The following is a 21,640-nucleotide window of genomic DNA, read 5'->3' on the forward strand; positions in this document are numbered from 1 at the left end:
CAGGATTTAGGTGGAGCTGACAAATGTCAATTCGATCGGGTCTCTCAGTGGGTGACACCATGGAGGAACCGAACAGCGTACAGCAGAACACTATTCCTGCAAGGACTGCCGCCGTTGGCAACACACATCAAGTCATCAACGACCCGGGGACTATGTCAAACACCCCAGACTCCGTGACGAGCGGTAGTCAATCATGTCTTTCCGTCGGCAACCAGAGCGAGGGGTCCGGAGCCTCTCACACTGACCTGCTGGTCAGTGTCATGAACGCGAGTTTCTCCACCAGCAGCAGGCGAAGCAGTTCTGGGATGACCCTGGAGTCGGCTAACTCTTGTCTGTCCATTGCAAACGGTGGCAGTGACAGTGGCTACTCTAGCTGTGGTTCGGAGCAAGCGGATCCTGCGGCGGATGGCAACTACTGCTTCGTGGACACAAAAACTGGGAAGAAGGCCAACCAAAGTAGGCTTTACTATCCGCGCGTTCCCAACAACCTGTTGAAAACTACATGTAAGTGTAAAAGAGAGAGAGAGAGAGAGAGAGAGAGAGAGAGAGAGAGAGAGAGAGAGAGAGAGAGAGAGAGAGAGAGACAGACAGACAGACAGACAGACAGACAGAGAGAAAGACAAACTAACAGACAAGCAGACAACAAAATAAAGCAATGGAAGAGAGAGAGAGAGAGAGAGAGAGAGAGAGAGAGAGAGAGAGAGAGAGAGAGAGAGAGAGAGAGAGAGAGAGAGAGAGAGAGAGAGAACGGGAGAGAGAACGGGAGAGAGAAAATTGATTTAAAGTGGATTGTATTGTATGAGTTTTGTTTCTTTTTACAAATATTATAGAGTAAGCATGTATGTTTGTTTTATCCGTTCCGTGAATAATAAATACATTAACTGTCTGTTGACAGGATAAATTATCATCTTGAGTCGACCATCAATAATGCTAAGAATACTGTTTTTATCACTAATTCTTTTGAATAGGCCAATTCAATAACGCACATACGTCCTTTTCTTATCAAAGACAGACAGACAAAGAAATAGGGCAAATAACAGACAGACAGACAGACAGACAAACGGACAGACAGACAGACAGACAGACAGACAGACAGACAGACAGAGAGACAAAGAGGGACAGAGACGTACAGAAGGAGGGGGAGGTACTTTTAAAGTTTATAAAGACAAGGAAGTTGATTAGCTCCTAGCTTTTCCGGTTACGGCGCTGAGTCATCGCCCAGACTTCACAATTCTGTAACATACGTACTTGACTTCTCGAAGTTTGGTGTATTCCTGTACATCCCGGTCTGTGTATGCTTACGCTATCGCAGTCCCCTAAAATTAACATTGTTTTCCGGACAGTTTTACGATGAAATGAGTCAATGATGTAAATGTATAATTTCTCAGTAGGCGAACTTTGTACCACCTACACATTTTCTTTAATTAGTTGAAGGTATAGTTCATAATCAAAAGCCAAGAATGGTTAGGTAATGGACGTTTCATTTTTGACAAAACAAAACATTCACAAGTACATTGACCCCATGGTCTTTATAGTGGACAGACAAAGCAACAATTAATATGAGATGAGCAAAACATTCCTGGTTATGTTTTTCTTCCGATCTCTGGCAAGACTGAGTTGTCAAAAGGAATGACCAATATTATAGTTTATTAAGGTATATGAATAATCCTTTTCAACGTAATAACTTGACATGAAAACTGCAATGTCTACTCAACCCTTCATTCTTGCCCGTTTTCCTGCAAGAGTCCCTCTCAGTGCCAGTCCCAACATCGAATGTAGGTGACCAAAAGCACCTGAAGCAGTCTGACAGATAAACCCTGACCATAAAATGAACCAGTCTAGCAGACCACCCCTGACCATAAAACTGAAGCAGTCTTACAAGACATTCCCGGACCATATAACATTGAACCTGTTTGACAGACAAACCCTGACCATTAAACTGAAGTAGTCTGACAAATAAACACTGACCATTAAACTGTTCCAGTCTGCGAGACAAACCCTGACACTATTTTGTTTTCACTTTTGCCTAGATCCGTGGAATGGTGACATAGATGCCTTGCTACAAGATCTGCAGAAGGACCACTGTCCTGCAAGACGCGCGGAAATCAGAAAACTCGTGCAAATAACTGTCATCCCCGATCTTGCGGACGGCAAAAAGTACTGTGACATTGCTTCCTTTCTCAGGGTCAACGACCGTAGCGTACAGTTCTCTGCTATCTCCTGTCTCGAGACAATGCTGCTGGATGTCCGAAACAGGTTTGTACACGGGCTTTTTATGATCAAAGCATTTGCACAACATACCCTTACCTTTTACTTAGTGAAGCCCAATCATTCCACTCAACTAGCGAACACTTTATTTTACAGTACAACGATGAAACATGCCTGCAAAAATTGCCACAGAACATGGAGTGGCTTGACAGTTACTAAAGAGCTATATTACATATCAAAGAAAAAGAGAGATAGAACAAGTCGCGTAAGGCGAAAATACAACATTTAGTCAAGTAGCTGTCGAACTCACAGAATGAAACTGAACGCAATGCAACGCAGCAAGACCGTATACTCGTAGCATCGTCAGTACACCGCTCATGGCAAAGGCAGTGAAATTGACAAGAAGAGCGGGGTAGTAGTTGTGCTGAGAAGGATAGCACGCTTTTCTGTACCTCTCTTCGTTTTACCTTTCTGAGCGTGTTTTCAATCCAAACATATCATATCTATATGTTTTTTGAATCAAAAACCGACAAGGAATAAGATGAAAGTGTTTTCGAAAATTTAATTTTGATCATAATTTTTATATTTTTAATTTTCAGAGCTTGTTTTTAATCCAAATATAACATATTTATATGTTTTTTGAATCAGAAAATGATGGAGAATAAGATGAACGTAAATTTGGATCGTTTTATACAAAAAATATTTTTTTTACAATTTTCAGATTTTTAATGACCAAAGTCATTAATTAATTTTTAAGCCACCAAGCTGAAATGCAATACCGAAGTCCGGGCTTCGTCGGAGATTACTTGACCAAAATTTCAATCAATTTGGTTGAAAAATGAGAGCGTGACAGTGCCGCCTCAACTTTCACGAAAAGCCGGATATGACGTCATCAAAGACATTTATCAAAAAAATGAAAAAAAGTCTGATGATATCATACCCAGGAACTCTCATGTCAAATTTCATAAAGATCGGTCCAGTAGTTTAGTCTGAATCGCTCTACACACACACACACAGACAGACAGACAGACAGACAGACAGACAGACACACACACATACACCACGACCCTCGTCTCGATTCCCCCCTCTATGTTAAAACATTTAGTCAAAACTTGACTAAATGTAACAAGTCCCGTAAGGCGAAAATACAACATTTAGTCAAGTAGCTGTCGAACTCACAGAATGAAACTGAACGCAATGCAACGCAGCAAGACCGTATACTCGTAGCATCGTCAGTCCACCGCTCATGGCAAAGGCAGTGAAATTGACAAGAAGAGCGAGGTAGTAGTTGCGCTGAGAAGGATAGCACGCTTTTCTGTACCTCTCTTCGTTTTACCTTTCTGAGCGTGTTTTCAATCCAAACATATCATATCTATATGTTTTTGGAATCAGGAACCGACAAGGAATAAGATGAAAGTGTTTTTAAATTGATTTCGGAAATTTAATTTTGATCATAATTTTTATATTTTTAATTTTCAGAGCTTGTTTTTAATCCAAATATAACATATTTATATGTTTTTTGAATCAGAAAATGATGGAGAATAAGGTGAACGTAAATTTGGATCGTTTTAAAAACAAAATAATTTTTTTACAATTTTCAGATTTTTAATGACCAAAGTCATTAATTAATTTTTAAGCCACCAAGCTGAAATGCAATACCGAAGTCCGGGCTTCGTCGGAGATTACTTGACCAAAATTTCAACCAATTTGGTTGAAAAATGAGAGCGTGACAGTGCCGCCTCAACTTTCACGAAAAGCCGGATATGACGTCATCAAAGACATTTATCAAAAAAATGAAAAAAAGTCTGATGATATCATACCCAGGAACTCTCATGTCAAATTTCATAAAGATCGGTCCAGTAGTTTAGTCTGAATCGCTCTACACACACACACACACACACACACAGACAGACACACACACACACATACACATATCAATCAATCAATCAATGACGCTTATATCGCGCATATTCCGTGGGTACAGTTCTAGGCACTCTGCAGTGATGCCGTGTGAGATGAAATTTTATACGGCCAGTAGATTGCAGCCATGTCGGCGCATATTTACCTTTCACGGCCTATTATTCCAAGTCACACGGGTATAGGTAGACAATTATTAACTGTGCCTAAGCAATTTTGCCAGGAAAGACCCTTTTGTCAATCGTGGGATCTTTAACGTGCACACCCAATGTAGTGTACACGGGGGGAGGGTTCGGACACCGAAGAGAGTCTGCACACAAAGTTGACTCTGAAATAAATTTCCGCCGAACCTGGGATCGAACTCACGCTGACAGCGGCCAACTGAATACAAATCCAGCGCGCTACCAACTGAGCTACATACACCACGACCCGCGTCTCGATTCCCCCCTCTATGTTAAAACATTTAGTCAAAACTTGACTAAATGTAAGAAGGAGGGAAAAAAAAGAACAGTTAAAAAACATTCATTGATATTTACAGCCAGGACAGATCAGTGACAGAGCAGCTGCTACAAGTGGCCAAAAGTTCCCAGGCTGCCTTCCTTCAGCTGTGTGAGGATGACGCCTACCTGCTGCCCATGACGTCACTGTACGTGATGGCCATGTCCGCAGTCCTCAGTCGCTGCCCACAGCCCAGTCTGGAGCAGTGTCAGGCGCTGGCCATCAGCAAGAAGGTCAGCAAGAAGAAGAGCTGGGAAGGGCTGAAGCAGCAGATGATGAAGGCGCTCCAGCTGTTTCACGAAGGCGTGGAGGCCGTTCTGGACAAAGCCTCGTCCTTCCAGCAGTGGAGTCAGGCTGGCTTCAGCGAGGAGGACAGGACCAAGAGAAAGGGCTACTTCACTCGTGCGTCCTTCTGCGAGCTGATGGTCAATGTCTTCACGCTTCTCAACGAGGTAAAGCTCGAGTGGGGGAACAGCTTCGCGATAGTAACCTTGATTGACAAGAAAACCCCGTTATAGGGCTTATCTCGCTAGAAGGGGGGGGGGGGGGGGGTGGGAGTCGCTTGTCAAAAGTCGAGTCACTGATGTAATTTTGAACTTCAAACTCTATCGGTGTTTTTTGTAGGTGTTATATAGATATCCAGATATGCAAACTGTTAACTATATATTAGGCGGTCCTACTATTTTGTCGGTTAGTTTGAATTATCTCAACAAAGATTGAATTCTGCAGCCCGAATTGTCACAAAGGTACTGCTCTTTGCAGGTGAAGTATCAGGCATGGAACCGAAAGGGCGAGATGCTGGCAGTAACGCTCCAGGACCTGTACCAGAGCTCCATCAGATCAGGAAAAGACACGCTCAAAGACGAGTCCAAGGCTGTCATGGACTTCGCAATTGTCGACGGCTTGGTTTTGCTTCTTGAGTCTGTTTTCCAGGAAGGTATGCATAATGAGCGTGTATTAATATTTGTACTGGTAGTTTTCCCATTATATAAAGAACATTGGTCAGCCTTTCATGCTTCGTTTTTCCTTCAGTTTAATTGTGTTGTTGCAATTCAAGTAATTTCCAATAATTTCCTCTTGCGCCCTTTATATCCATTATCCAAGTGGTAGAGTTTTTCCTCGTGTTTGGAGTTAGTGTTAGTGTCACAGAATAGCTTGACTAAATGTTAAGCAAAGGACTATTTGACACACAAGAAACCCTATCACCATGAGGGACCTTCGATGGGAGTCAACGGTACTGTCATCTTTAAAAAAAGAAGATACATGTACCGTCAAAGATGAGTTAAATTTCTCAATGTTTTTTTTAAGTGAGATCTTAATTTCAAAGGATTACCAGCGGGAAGGCTTCGCTAGGTATCGCCAATAGTATCTATTCGTGGTTTTACCTCACATGTCTTGCAGTGAACAGAAAGTTAAAAAAAAAGCTCACCTTTTAAAAACTGCAAGTTTGTCAGCAGAAAACCGGAATAGAAAGCAAAGCGGTTTTATTTCAAACGACACTACAGTTGTGTCTGGGCAGTGGGAAGCACCTTTTTATAGGGGGTAAAACAAATTACTCTTTACGCACGAGGATAAAAAAGTTTTTGAATGCTGTCCCAATTTTCAGATGAGTCGCAAGTCGGAGATCAAAAGAGTAAACACATCGACCACATCACCAGCCTCACGCTAAACGTGATCGAGGGAGCTAACTCTTCTTATCGGCCTTATCTTGTGAGTGAAGTGGAATGTCTCCCCTTCCACAGCGCCCTCCAGGTAAAGCGAACGTTCAATATGTTCTTCCGCACCAAAAACCGCGCGCTGGGCAGCCTTGCTCAAGGGCATATGGAGAACCAGTTACGGCTGATTGAATTTCATCGAGATAGTGCGACACAGTGCGACCAGACAGGTAGCCAGGACAGCTGTACGTGGAAAACATTCATGTGCTCCATTGGTCAGAATGAGGCAGAAGGAGTGATGTACATCCCAAAAGCAAGCTGCCTGGCGGAGAACAGGCTAGGGGTGTGTGTGGAGGAACACCCGGGGTGTACCAAAGAATGCGCAATCAAGCGTACCAAGATAGCGGAGCGGTCGCAGAGACACGTGAGGCACCTGGACATACTGAAAGAACACAGTCCACAGTGTCGTCGCTTGCTGCAACTCTTCAGCTACCAGCTCCTCCCCTTCCCCTTCTACATCATGGAGCAGGTTCAGCAACGCCGCCTGCTCTCACATCTGGTGGACCACAGGGACTCCAAGCTCTGGCTCGACACGCCCACTCTGACCCGCATCATGCTTCAAGTCATCGAAGCCTTGCAATATCTGACCTCACGCCGCATTGACCCTCGTGACGTCACTGCCTACAACATGGTGGTGCAGCCAGGAGCCAGTAGCCACAGGCAGTCGTTCGGACAGCGCTGCTCAGCACTGACCAATGACAGCTTTGAGGTCAAGCTTGCGGATCTGGGGCTGGCTCATGAATTCCGGCACACCGACGCCTGCGTTGTCAGACCAGGTAACAACAAAAACCGCATTATTATTCAGTACATAGTCCCAAATTATAATACACTTCCTGAAAACAAGTCACTGAGTCGACCTGGCGTCAAAAAGATTCATGATATATGTTGTTTTTGCTAAACAGTCATAGCCTGTTGATTAACCCTGGGAGAAAACAAACGTACAAAATTGGAATGCATCCATTGTTGTCAATGCTACGATCATCTTGCAAACATTCTAAGATAATTTCAGAGCAACATTTCTTTATTTTTTCTGTCGTGTCTCTTGTTTGTCTGCTTGCAAGGCCGATAGGTCAAGGTTCTTGTGAAGGTGTTTTTTGTCTTGAATTAAACGTTCCCTTTTGGGAACCGTCTTAGTTTTTTGTTGATAAAGGAAGCTGCGGGTAAGAACATCATCGACTTCAAAGAGTACAAAAACGTGTTTCTCACCTTTTTATCAGTGCGTAGCCAGGGCGCCGTGCCGCTGAGATGGACGTCCCCCGAAGCACTGTTTAAAGGGCTGTACGGGGAGAAGAACATGGTGTACAGTGCTGGCTGTGTCATGTACGAGTTGTGGACACATGGTTGTCAGCCCTTCACCAGCTATGACCACACCATGGACACTGACAGCATCTTCATCAAGGTAAGCCGGAATACTATACTTTATTTGTATTTTTGACTAAAATATGACATTTTACACAGATCGAGACAGTCAGTGGTACTCCGAGATTACACCAGCGGTCGAGGTGAACAATGACTGTCAAGATCTGTGTCCAATGTCAAATTTGGTCACTTTTATGTAGCGATCAATTTTGGTTGGAACTCCTTTCATTGTGTACGATTGAACGAACATAAGCACTGTTTTTTCATCTCGGTCAGCCGCCTTGATATGATTTTTAGTCGGACTCAGACGTCACATGGCTCAAAGAAGGAAAATTTAATTTTCAATCGATGCATACGGATTTAGCTCGTCTTTTAATGCACCAACCTGCTAATACACAAGACGTTCGAGCTCATCATACCGGACGTGATCCGATTCCTTCCTTTTGAAGAATGTCTTAAACATTATACGTTCTAGGGGTAAAACAAACCTCCAGAATTGTACAGTGTTGCTTGCGTAGTGTTCTGTACACAGCCTCACATTATTTTTGCAAAAGTCGTTTCGAAAAGTCGACTCCACGAAGCTGGCTGCACGAAGCTGTGGCACTCACTTGTTTGTAGAAAAAGACTTTGCTAAATCTTCGCGAAGTCGACTTCGGGCTCAATTAAAGACAACATCCGTCTCCAGATGACAAAGGCCACAGAGATCAATGTGTTGTTGCGAGCGACATCGGATGTATTACAGGCACGATAAAACAGAGCTTCAGTTTTGTCGCGCCCGCGATGTTAGTCTTTAAGAGTGGGTTGGTGACTTTGTCCAGATGATGATGGAGCCGGACAGCGTACAGCTGACACGCTGGCCCTGCACCCCCCAGGCGGTGCACGATGTCATCAGACGATGCACAGGACACACGCCGAACACCAGACCGTCCCTGGGCGACCTTGAAACAGAACTCAAGGAAATCCTGAAGAAAAGCAGGACACACAATGGTGAGTTGTGTCTTGGCTGGATCATGTCTGGGGTTACAGTCTGGGGTCATTGTCAATCTGGAGACCAAGCTCCAATGTCTTAATTCTGTTTCTTAGAGCAATGTTCCAAGAGACCAAGCTCCAATCTATTTACAATTTTTCTTATAGGAATGCTAACCGCAATTCCAAAAAACAAAACCTGAAATCTCAGAGTCAGTCCTGATACATGATCAGGGGAATATTAAACGGACCATATCTTGTTACCCCCAAACGGCGAACATTTCAACGTTTTATGTCATGACTCGACACATTCATGAATAGAGAAGACAAAAGAATAAATAGTTTTCGCCTCTGCACTACCGGCCTTACTTGTAGGCGAACTTGTTATATGTCCGTCTGTCTGTTATGTCCTAATGTTGTATATATATGTCTTGTATACTTGCCATTTACATATTTAATATACATGTTGATGATACATTGTAGACGGATGCATGTTATTGATTAAAAGCCCCACAATGATGTGCTTGGCAAATAAAAAAAATTAAAAAAATTAAAAAAAGTGAGCGCACAAAAGCTGAGTAAACAACAGACGCACTCATTACATGAATAAATCTGTATTTGTCTGTTTTCAAAGCCCGAGAGCCTGGACTACTAAGCGCACTCTCCTCACCGAGGCTTTACCCGAATGTCAGTCCTTCCCAGACAAAGAGACATCATGTACCGGAAACTGTGAGTCTGAAGTTTTTCCTTTCTTGATTTAAACCGGCAAAAATTGCTGCAATGTCACAAGACCAACATTCCTTCTCCTTATCTTTTCATCTAACCGGCACGGTTGGCCTAGTGGTAAGGCGTCCGCCCCGTGATCGGAAGGTCGTGGGTTCAAACCCCGGCCGATACCCGGCTAAGACTTTAAAATTGGCAATCTAGTGGCTGCTCCGCCTGGCGTCTGGCATTATGGGGTTAGTGCTAGGACTGGTTGGTCCGGTGTCAGAATAATGTGACTGGGTGAGACATGAAGCCTGTGCTGCGACTTCTGTCTTGTGTGTGGCGCACGTTATATGTCAAAGCAGCACCGCCCTGATATGGCCCTTCGTGGTCGGCTGGGCGTTAAGCAAACAAACAAACAAATCTTTTCATCTGTCGGTCTGTATCAAACTTTTTAAATGGTGGACATTTCGTGAGGACAGATAATGATTCACACAGTAACTTCATTCCTTTCTCTCCCCCGGTTCGTGTCTCTGTCTCTGTGTGTCTGTTTCCATCTCTCTGATTCTGTCTCAGACTGTCTGCAGATGTCTGTCTCTGTCTCGCTACTGACCATGTCTCTTACTCTGTCTCTGTCTGTCTGTTGGTCGGTCGGTCTCTGCATCTGTCTCTCTGTGTGTCTGTCTCTATCTGTCTGTATGTGTTTCTGTCTGTCTGTATGTATGTCTTTCTCTCTCTCTCTCTCTCTCTCTCTCTCTCTCTCTCTCTCTCTCTCCCTCTCTCTCGCTCCCCCCCTCTCTCTCTCTCTCTCTCTCTCTCTCTCTCTCTCTCTCTCTCTCTCTCTCTCTCTCTCTCTCTCTCTCTCTCTCTCTCTCTCTCTGCACCTTCCTGATTTCACATCAGTTATGTCTTGTTCTTTAATTATTTTTATTTTTCAATTGCAGGGAATTCCGACATCGATTCAGCAACTGATTGACGCAGGTGAGAAAGCTATAAACACATGTATTGAAAGCCTAGAATTACCTGAACTTTTCAGCTCAGACCATATAATGCACTTTCAAAGCAGGGTTTGAAGTTTAAAGACAATTGGATACACGCAGTCAGTCCTTCTCGTGCTAATGATCTATCCCACCATCTCATATCTGGCCAGGCTTTCACATTGAATAAGGCCGTTCATTCACTTGGACACATACCAAAACTCAACATCCTGACTGCTCAGTTTACGTGCAGAGTTGGACTTTTGTTTTTAAAGCCCGTTGGTTTGTTCAGCGGAGTCAATTTGGCGTTTATAGTAGTGCCAAGACTGTTTGTTTATCTAGCGCTCGGCTCCCATCCCACTATCGCCGACTTCTGACAGCTCCTGCATCGTAAATCTCCTTGTTCCAGGGTACACGGTAGCCTACAGGAGCTGTCAGAAGTCGGCGATAGCATGGGAGCGCTAGAGTAACAAACATGTGGTCTTGGCACTACTATAAACGCTCAATTGACTCCGCTAAACAAACCACCGCTAGCACGAGGTCTTGTGTTGACAGCTTAGCTGATAAAGGCTGTGGAACCACAATAGGGAAAGTTTTGTAGAGGAGGTCGGGCTTTAATGAATGAAGTTTTTAAAAGCCATTCACGGCCGGCTGTTTAAGAAATAAATTCATCAAACGTACAAATCTAACAGAAAGCTGTCAGACTGGTTTAGGAAGAAGCTAGGGCATGACCATGACCAAACGTGGAATACAAGAAAACAGTTGGTGTACGACTTTCTTCTATATTTTTAAGTAATTTCCACTCATATGACACACATTCAATATTTTTTTTTAAATTCTTATGTGTGCAGGCAAGAACTCGACACTTTACGACAACACTCGCAAGACCATATGGCAGGGGTCAAATGACGTCATGGTCACAGAAGAAGAGCTGGCAACAATAGACAAGATCTACATTGAAAACACTGTAAGTTTTTGGTTTGGGTTTGTGTATACAGAGGAGCAACTCTTCATCTAAGACCTTCCCCCCGCGGGTTAGGGGGAGTCCCATATTGGTTGGGACGAGAAAGAATTTACCCGATGCTAACCAGCATGTCGTAGGAGGCGACTAACAGGTTCTGTTTGTGCTTTTACCCTTGCTAAGTGTTTCTTGTATAGAATATAGTCAATGTTTGTAAAGATTTTAGTCAAGCAGTATGTAAGAAATGTTACGTCCTTTGTACTGGAAACTTGCATTCTCCCAGTAAGGTAATACATTGTACTACGTTGCAAGCCCCTGGAGCAAATTTTTGATTAGTGCTTTTGTGAACAAGAAACAATTAACAAGTGGCTCTATCCCATCTCCCCCTTTTTCCTATCCCATCTCCCCCCTTCCCCCGTCGCGATATAACCTTGAATGGTTGAAAACGACGTTAAACACCAAATAAAGAAAGAAAGAAAGAAAGATTTAAGACCTGAAGAAATCTGAGAAATAGAGGTCTTAAACGGGAGAAGCAAATGATGAAATGTACAGAGTTGGGGAACAGAAAGTCCGAGAAGAAGGGGGGGGGGGGGCGAGGGGGTCCCCTGCATGTTTGTGCGCTTGTATGCACATGTTTAAATTTGGTTTTGGATAGTTCCCTCTGCCAAGAATCACATTTGTGTGTCTATATCCTTGACCAGAATGTACTCGCTCATTAACAAATAAACCATGAAAGTTGCAAAAGCGAAATGAGTCTCTTTTCAGCGTTTTCTTGTAGGTACAGGCTTGACACCACCCAAGCTTAGAAGATTTGGCATGAAAATGCATAGATATATAGTCAAATGTGTATGTTTAAAATTTTGTTTTTATCTCTGAGTGCCAGAGAGGACGACCGTTAACTCAATGTGGAATCTGTTTATTGGAGGTAGGCATGTAGGATACAAAGAAATTGTCAAGTTAACTTGGTAACTGGGTCTTCCATTTAGCCGTTGGATTCATTGGAATGTGAGATCAACGCAGACTGGCCCTGCAAGCCGCTCTCACTCAAAACGGATGCACACACACACAGAGGTTTACATTTTTTTTAAATTCTTAAAAATGTGTGCTCAAAGTAACTTGATTTTGATCATTCAGGACGACCGAACTTTAGTTCGCGAGGTCGTGTCATCGAAGTTCGTGCGGGACGTGCTGCCTTCCATGGAGGCCAGCGAACTGGAGGGTGTGACGTCATGGAATCGCTCAGAGGAATGCTCGCCAAGACTGAGTCAGGAGAATGGAGTGACTATCCACGTACGTGTCTCCCCCCCCCCCCCCCTCTCCCCGTTTTGCATCTCCCTATTATTTCTCAATGTCTATCTTTCTGACAAACGAACAAAGACGAAAGGGAAGGTGCAACTATGTCTTATTCCGGAACCACATGGAAGCCTTTTGCTGGGAAGTATCTTACTGCGAATTTCTTATATAGACATGGAACCACAATAGCGCATATGTACCGTATTTGTGGATACAGGAAAACAGAGAATGATAGAGCGAACCATTTTAACGCTCCGGTCTTTGAATAAAATAATCCTCTTTTGAAATTAGGATAACTGGGAACTGCTGAAGTATTTAAGTTACCAAATTACTTTAAAACTTACGAAAACCAAACTAAAATTCTGTATCCATTACTTTCCAATGTTTTTCTTGAAAACATAGTTTTCTCTTTCACTTCATTGTTTATCAACGACTGATAGTATCTAGAACTTAGAAAAAAACCCACCACATTCTGTCTTCAGATGTCCAGTATTTAAGAAAAGAGTTGCATGGTGATTTTGTTGTTGTTAAGGCACATGCATAGTACATTCAAGTAACGAGAACAAGTAAGGAAAGGAAGCAAGAAGGCTACTGAATGAAAGTGAGAATAAGGCAAGATCGACTCATAAAATCTCTTGGCGTGTGATTTGACGTAATTGACAAAGAGGTAATTTAATCTTCCACGTGTATGTTTGCTTTACACGTACGTTTAGTTATTGTTGTTGCCAACTTCAAAGGGAGATAACACAACCCCGTTTGCAAGCCATGTTTGGTATTTGCGTGCAGAAAAGAGAATATCCACCGAGCATCAGTTTCCAGACAGCGTCAGAGAAAGGCTACTTTTTGAACCAGTGTCCGATTTACGACATGCAAGATGGAGACCCTCTGGACAGCCGCGTACTCGTGCCCCTCATCTCGCTGGCTCGCGCTGTTCACGGCATGCACGAGAAAGGCTGGATCATCCGGGACCTCAAGCCTGACGCCATCTTGATCGACTGCAGCAATGGACAGGTGCCAATGGTTTCTATTTGACAAAAATCAACCTGATGCCGAATTATTCAATTCTTAATGCTGCATTTACTTTATTTAACATTTATTTGCATGTATGTTTGTTTACTTTTAGACTGAAAATAATTATGTCTATGTTTATCTATCGTAACAGGACACAATAAGCGTTGCAACACGGTACTGCCGTTGGATGGTGTAATTTTACGATGATTTTTTGTTTGTTTGATCCGTATCCTTCAGCATCCATGGTCTTGCCGAGACATCTTAAGAGCGCATTTTTATCTTATTTTAAGAGGTCTTGCACTTAGCTCAGTTTTAAATTGACTTAGCAGAAATGTGTTTGCTCATTGATAAGCTTTTTAGGCTCGAATGGATATTGGATGTACAATGCTACGTACCAATAAAACCATAATGTAACATGTTTGTTCTGTATTGTTGTCAGGTTACACTTCCCCGCATAGGACGTGCGCACCGACTGCAATCCTCAGAGCGTTACTACATTGACGAGGTTTTTGAGGACAGCCGCAGATGGTAGGCGTATGATGTAACAGATCGTGTGAATTATGGAGTTTTTGTTTCATATGAATACGCACGCTGTACTAAATTATTACCGTAAACTACCTTGTCACCGCCCATTATCCAGCAAACGCCCAACCCCCTTCTTTGGGTCAAAAACTGTGAATAGGGTATATTACCTTGTAAACGCCCACCCCCCACAGTTGTTCCAAAGATGTAAAAAAACCAAACAGACTCTAGTTGATTCAAAACCTCTTCACAAGATACAGAGATATCATGCTAACGAATAATGACAAGAGGCTGCAAAAGAGGCAACCCGTTAAGTTCATACTAATGCCGTAATTGCAGTCTCTGAATAGCCACGCCAAAAGTGGACGAATATTTGAGAGACCCATCTAAGCTTTCAGAGGTCGACCTTGGGGATTTTGAATACGCTTTGGTTGACACGTATCATATCTGTGCTGTTTTTTCAAGGTTGGCTCCCGAGGTCCTGCTGAGCGGTCAGTACGGGAAAGAGAACGACATCTTCATGCTGGGTACCGTCATCTGGCAATTCTTCCGCATTCGAGAACTGGCTGAGAGAGACCCCCTTGCTTCTCACAGAGACTTTGCTCCTTGTGCCAACACCGCCAAAGACCAGGTGACCTTACACAACAGATTCTTGGCGTGTTTTTGTTCAGAATTTTTTCTGACGAGTTTTAATGGTGGGCTTGAGCACCGAATGCGAAATAACGTTTCTATACCCCAAGGGAGGCAACTTATTACATTTTGTGTCTGTATGTTCTGTTCAAAAACGGTGTTTTTTTCTCCACAATTAGAGAATACGTGTAACACACAAAGCCTTCCAAAGACTTGAAAAAGATGGTGTCTTTTTGTCATCTGTATTGTTATTGCAAGCTCTGGGAGAAGGTTTTTGGAAATCAAACCCAAGACACCCCCCCCCCACCCCCCCCCCACACACACACACACACACTTTTGGGCATGTACAATACTTTAACAGCAGTATTCAGGTGTGTGTTTTCTGTGGTGATTCAACTGTTAAATATGATTGTTTGGTACCGTGTGTTCCTAAGTGACATGTTTTGTAATACTGATCTACCTTGCATGCATGTTGACGCAAGGTGGTGAACTACGTGCGAGATGGGATACCCCTGCCCTTTCCGTCCCGCTTCCCTGATTGGCTGTACCGCCTGATCCTGACGTGCCGCCACCCTGACCCCGCCCACAGACCCAGTGCTCAGGACGTGATGGACACTCTGCAAGAACACAGCGCGGACGGCCCGCTGCCCATGCCCTTCATGTGAGTGTACAGGCCTGGCCTTTAGTGTTTTTCTTGGCTGTGTTTTATGTTTGTCTGTATTCTTATATTAGTAAGGAAAACGCAAACTTGATGTTTTGGAAGTGAGCATCCACCTCACACATTCATCAGCACAGAAACTAGAGCATTCAAAAACCCAGACATTTTCCACACAGTCCTCTAAACAAGTATAACAATATGGGTTACACTTGCAGGTCGCCATCCACGAATATTCCATCCTTCTTTCAAAAACATCTAATAGCTTTTTTGTTGAGCGGGAGATATTGGGTTAACCAGCGAACAGAAACGGCGCGTGCAATTTTGAATATGATGCATGCAGATTGTGTTCATAGCTAAGATTTATACTGATGTGTACTTTTTTTCTCTCCCGAAAATGATTTTGAACAAGATTTAATTGTTTTAAAGGTCTGGCGTAGCCACTTACCCCCGCTGGCGTTTCAGGTTACGAAAGGAAGGTTACAAACGATTTACAACTCTATTTTGAAAGTGTTCTGACAAACAGAAGTATTAGTTGATCCGTAGTTTCTTGGACAAGCGTTTTTGTATGCGAGAGGTTGGGATGAGGGTGTTCGCATACTTAATATCTTCTTCGTTCCTGAATCTCTTCTCAATTTTTTTTATACTATTGTCATTTCAGCGAGGTAGCCAGGAATCAGGAGACCCTTGGCGCGGAACATTCAACAAAAGACAGCAACCTCCCGCCCCATGTTCAACTGAGAAAGAAGAAAAAACACAGCACTCAGAAACCAGCGGCCGAACATAAACCCAACCTCTTCAAGAGCATGCACAAACGACTTACGCGCAAAAAGAGCAAGAGTGTAAGACTCCAGCAGCCTGTTGATCGCATGTTGACAACAGCCGGGACAAGAGCGGAAGAATCCGGGCTTGACTCTTCAGAGCAGAAAGATCTGAAACAGTTTACTACAAACGGCACTGGAACATCCAGCATCATCCCGCCTATAAACACTGAAGATCCATACACGGAATTGCCGGGCACATCTTTGAGCCGATACGGCGGGACAGGAGCGAATGAATCCGGTCTTGATTCTTCAGAGCAGACAGATCTGAAACTGTTTACTACAAACGGCACTGGAGCATCCAGCATTATCCCGCCCGAAAACACCGAAGATCCAAACACGGAATTGCCTTGCACGTCTTTGAGCCGATACGTCGGGACAGAAGCGGATGAATCCGGTCTTCACTCTTCAGAGCAGACAGATCTGAACCAGTATACTACAAACAGCACTGGAGCTTCCAGTATCCTCTCCTCCGAAGCGATCACAGGTGTCTGCACGAGCAATTCTTTCTCGGTTAAGCAATCGTCTGTTGGGCTACAGCCCACAAATACTCAGAAGTCAACATTCTACGAAAACCTAGACGACGAGCTTTTCCCGTTTGAAAAGTCGGGACAGGGTCAGACGACTTCCAGTGATGAATGCTCAGCTGCTGCAGGGGATACATCCCATCGCCCCATGTCCAACTGCACCGTGTACGAAGTCGTAGACGCTGAAGAAGATTTGGGGCAGAATGGTGCATTTTCAAATCCCTTGCATAACTCGGGAGCCAGACCGAACGAGTTCGGCAAATCAGACCATGGTCGAATAAAAAAAGGGTTTAAAAACACGATCAAGAAATTCGTTTCTTTCAAAAGTTTCCGTGAAAGGAAATCGTCTCATCAACATTTACACACGCACCCGGGGGAGGGTAAACGTACGGAGCTGACAAGCGCAGCAGGTGAAGAGTCCCACTCGCCACCACCCCAGACAAGCTTACCCCAAGCTGTGAACCTCGACCGCTTTCAGGAACATCGTGACTCCCTACCAAACGAAAGAAGCTTCCCCTCTGAGATCGAAGCCACAAGCAGTAGATCTGAGCATAGACCTGGTAGTCAAACCAGCATAGTTCTGGAGGATGGAATTCCAGGCCACACAAAAGACCACCATGCTGCTTGCTCTTCGACTTCCAGTACCAGGCTGCATGCACAAAACGTGGTCACCCCAAGGGAGGTACGCCAACAAATTACACGTGACAGCGTCACCGAAAGGCTCGATGAAGACAGCACTGACGGCCTCAGTCAGTCGGACGTCTCTGGTTCCTGTTGTTGGTCATTCGACAGCGACGACCGTGAGGATGGTGAGGTTCGTCACCACGTGCAAGACTCGGAAAACGAACCTGAGCAGACCGATTTTTTCACAAAACTTCAGCACGCTTTGCACAACCGCGGCTTCCATGCACAGGGTGGACACGCTGCAGACCACTGTCCACTGTGTCACGGCAATGCCGCTGAAGGCACTGATGTGTGTTATGAGAACTCCACACAAGAAGCGGACCCGCATGATGTGTTTGCTGGCGAAGCTTCTGGTCTTCACGACAGCAATACTGCTCTTCAGTCTCATCACGAACAACATGACAGCGTCGGTGACGGCATCTACTGCGACGCTGAAAGTAGTAAGGAGTCAGTACGCGTTAACCGTAACACTGCCGAAGTCGATGATCGAGATTGTTTCCACACCAGCAAAAAAAATGAGACCATCTACCGCAATGTGGGAAACAGAGACACGCTTGATGGTTGTGCTGTCAAAACTTTGAATCCAAGCGATTCCCAAAGAAGTGGAGTTTTAGACCAACAGCCAAGAAACAATTTGAGTCTTCTTTCCCGGCGAAATAACAAGCCTGAGCATGCTTCTTCCACAAGTTTGTATCTGACACCATGCACTGGACACAACACTGAAGGCACGAAAGGGGTTTGAATTACTTAAGTGGACAGAGAAAGTACGCAAATAAGGAAATACATTTTATTAAGGAGATTTCTATAGCGCATAACTAAAAGAACTAAAAATACATATTTATAAAAGCTGTCCTGAAGTACCAAAAATTCAGTGTCAAAGCTTCGTGCAGCAAGGTTCGTAAAGTGGACTTCGCCCATTTCATATCAGGCATCAGGCTTTTGGCATTAGGGTTTGATGCCCTCCGCGGGCTAGGGGGTGTCCCATATTGGTTGGGACGAGAAAGAATTTACCCGATGCTCCCCAGCATGTCGTAAGAGGCGACTAACGGATTCTGTTTCTCCTTTTACCCTTGTTAAGTGTTTCTTGTATAGAATATAGTCAATTTTTGTAAAGATTTTAGTCAAGCAGTATGTAAGAAATGTTAAGTCCTTTGTACTGGAAACTTGCATTCTCCCAGTAAGGTGATATATTGTACTACGTTGCAAGCCCCTGGAGCAAATGTTTGATTAGTGCTTTTGTGAACAAGAAACAATTGACAAGTGGCTCTATCCCATCTTCCCCCTTTCCCCGTCGCGATATAACCCTTCGTGGTTGAAAACGACGTTAAACACCAAATAAAGAAAGAAAGATTAGGGTTTGATCGAAGCCTCAACCCTTTGGATTTGCTGTGATCTGTTGACTGTTTTTGTTCACTCTACATTCTTCACACTATTGCTGAGATCAACGTTGTACTACGAAATGTAAATAGTTGTGAATATACACATTACCTTTCAATTTCAGTTGGACGCTCTTGTAAGTTCTCTGCACATAAATAATAAGAAACCTCGTCTTCCGACATCTTCAGAAAGACAGCATGAAAGCATGTGCCATTTAGGAGGACATGGTTCAAGGATGGTTGCAGGATTTGACCGGGAAACCTTGTTTTCCGTATTGTGCCAGTAGGTCGAGGCAACGTCGCACAAAGTCTTCTTCTGAAAAAAGAGAGTATACAGTATATATTCTATGTTGTGATCGACTGGAACAAGCCCAGTCGAGCTCCTGTGATGAAAAGGGAAATCTATTCAAAAATCTAGAAGTATTTATACTTAGGCCTACAGACTTCAAGCCTCGAATTTCCCAAACCGCTCCTTCATGTTGCTAGAGTTATCGATGGTGTACGTCGTTGGAAAACACTCTTCACTTCACTCTTTCGTTTTGTTTCGTTTCGTTTCGTTCTTGTCGTGCATTCTGAAAATAGCGTGCTGAATCCGATCTCCACAGAATCGCACGACAATTGATGTTAGTGAAGTAAAATTGAAGGAGCGGTGCTAATAATTATGTTATGAGTTTTAAGGCTGTATGTAATGAGAGATTTTGCCCTGATGAAGCCTGCAAATTATTCTCAAATGTTTAATGTACGCGGGAAAGCCCATTAAAAAAACTTGATGCCAGAATAACGACCTCACCTAATCGCTGAAAACCTCTTTCCAGGTCATTTTCTCTCTCTCTCTCTCTCTCTCTCTCTCTCTCTCTCTCTGTCACACACCCAGTTGGACTAAGGGCAGTAACTATATGTGATCGCGTAAACCTTGCACATAATGTTTGTGATTGTTTCCCTTGTAAAGGTTGAGTGAGTGTGTGTGTGTGTGTGTGTGTGTGTGTGTGTGTGTGAGAGAGAGAGAGAGAGACAAGACAAGACAAGACAAGACAAAATCTTTATTATCGAGGGTAATAGATAAGCAAGAATATTGCTTTTTTACATCCAGCCCTCGCCCTAATATAGGGTCAACAAGAACAGAAAACAATATAATCAAATAACTATCACATCAAACTTATAATACATTATATATATATACAGATATAAATTTGTCATGCTGCATTTTAAGTACAATTTCCAATAATAAATATGTCAATTTTTAACATATCTTAATTTAGATCTGCATATTATTATAATTTAGTTTAACATGCACATACATTTTAAATGAATTGTTGAACCATTCAGCACATGTTTAGTTGCATTATGTGCGACATATAATTTTTTTTGAAGCTGTCTGTGTTTGTTTTATGCTTAAGAAAAATAGGAAGTGAGTTCCATAGGACCGCACCTGAATATAGAAGGCTTGATTTGAAAAGGTCAATACGTGGAGTCGGTGTGATGATTTTTAGTCTGTTATAGCTCAAAATAAAATTATCACGTAATGTCTCCGGTGCATATCCTGACATCACTTTATGCATTATAACACCTTTATTATACATTAACCTTTTTTGAAATGGTAATACTTGCAAATTTGTATAATCAGATTCTGAAGGAGTGTGATTTTTTAGCATAATAAGCTTAACTGCTCTTCTGTGAAGACTGGCTAAAGGTTTCAAAACATTAGCACTTGCACAATCCCACACAGTGGATGCATAATCAATATTTGACAAGATGTGATTGTAAAAAAAAATCTTTCGCGAGTGGAGATTCAAGAAATGTTTTATTTTTGATAACTGATATATTTTTTGGGAAGCAATCTTACATATGTAATCAATGTGATCATGCCATGATAAATTATTATCAATCTTTACCCCAAGGACTTTGTGGTGAGACACTTCTTCCAATACTTGATTTTTAATATAAAGAGGTGGAATGCTCGATAATAGATTTTGTCGTTTCTGTCTTGTGGTTATTAGCATAAATTTTGTTTTAGTATGGTTAAGAGACATATGGTTTAACTCTGACCAATTCAGGAGTGCATCAATGCTTTCTTGTAGAGTTTTTGATAAATAATTTATGGAATGGTGACTAGAATGAATAGTAGTGTCATCTGCAAACAACTCACAGTTATTATGTATGTACAGTGGTAAATCATTGACATAAATGGAGAACAATAATGGGCCTAAAACAGATCCCTGTGGGACCCCATATTTCAAAGTACTTTCATTTGAATATGATGCATTAGTAAATGTAATTTGTTTTCTATTTAAAAGAAAAGATTTAAGAATATTAATGGTGGTGCATTGCATGCCATATATTGACAATTTCCTAATGAGAAGAGAATGATCAATAACATCGAACGCCTTTGCAAAATCAACAAACAGTGCTGCAGAAAATTTGTTAGAATTTATGTTGGTTAGCCATTGATCAATTAGATTTATAAGAGCTGTATGACATGAGTGCTTTTTGCGAAAACCAGATTGTTTTGGATGGAATAAATTGTTTTTATCAAAATGTGCTAAGGCATGTTTATATATATGTTTTTCCAAGGGTTTTGAAAGTGGTGACAGGATTGAAATAGGCCTGTAATTAGAAGGATCAGAAGGATCACCTGATTTAAACAGAGGGATTACCTTAGCTTGCTTAAATGCTGTTGGAAAATAAGAAGTGGTAATGCATAAGTTGTAAATGTATGTCAAGGTGTCTGTTATTACAGGAGCAGCTATTTTCAATATTTTACTGTCTATTCTATCTACACCCCGGGTTCCTGTTTGTTTGAGATGAACAAGTGCAA

At 42.7% G+C, this 21,640-nt stretch overlaps 1 protein-coding gene across 1 annotated transcript; it reads left to right on the forward strand.

The window, feature by feature from the left end:
- The first annotated feature begins 12,446 nt into the window (after positions 1–12,446).
- LOC138970327 (uncharacterized) lies at positions 12,447–21,362 on the forward strand. Its single transcript, XM_070342805.1, has 6 exons — positions 12,447–12,596; positions 13,386–13,610; positions 14,050–14,138; positions 14,598–14,763; positions 15,245–15,423; positions 16,079–21,362. The coding sequence occupies exons 1-6, from the start codon at positions 12,504–12,506 to the stop codon at positions 18,189–18,191; spliced, it is 2,865 nt and encodes a 954-aa protein (XP_070198906.1). The 5' UTR covers positions 12,447–12,503; the 3' UTR covers positions 18,192–21,362.
- Positions 21,363–21,640: the final 278 nt, after the last annotated feature.

This window comes from Littorina saxatilis, linkage group LG1, assembly GCF_037325665.1.
Source record: "Littorina saxatilis isolate snail1 linkage group LG1, US_GU_Lsax_2.0, whole genome shotgun sequence".
Lineage (NCBI taxonomy): Eukaryota > Metazoa > Mollusca > Gastropoda > Littorinimorpha > Littorinidae > Littorina > Littorina saxatilis.

What these genes read in the sequence shown, in the direction of transcription:
- LOC138970327 (XM_070342805.1), top strand. Translation starts at nt 12,504, where the DNA reads ATGGAGGCCAGCGAACTGGAGGGTGTGACGTCATGGAATCGCTCAGAG. An exon ending in TTTGAGGACAGCCGCAGATG is followed by an intron (nt 14,139 to 14,597) that starts GTAGGCGTATGA and finishes TGTTTTTTCAAG; the next exon opens with GTTGGCTCCCGAGGTCCTGC. An exon ending in CCAACACCGCCAAAGACCAG is followed by an intron (nt 14,764 to 15,244) that starts GTGACCTTACAC and finishes TGTTGACGCAAG; the next exon opens with GTGGTGAACTACGTGCGAGA.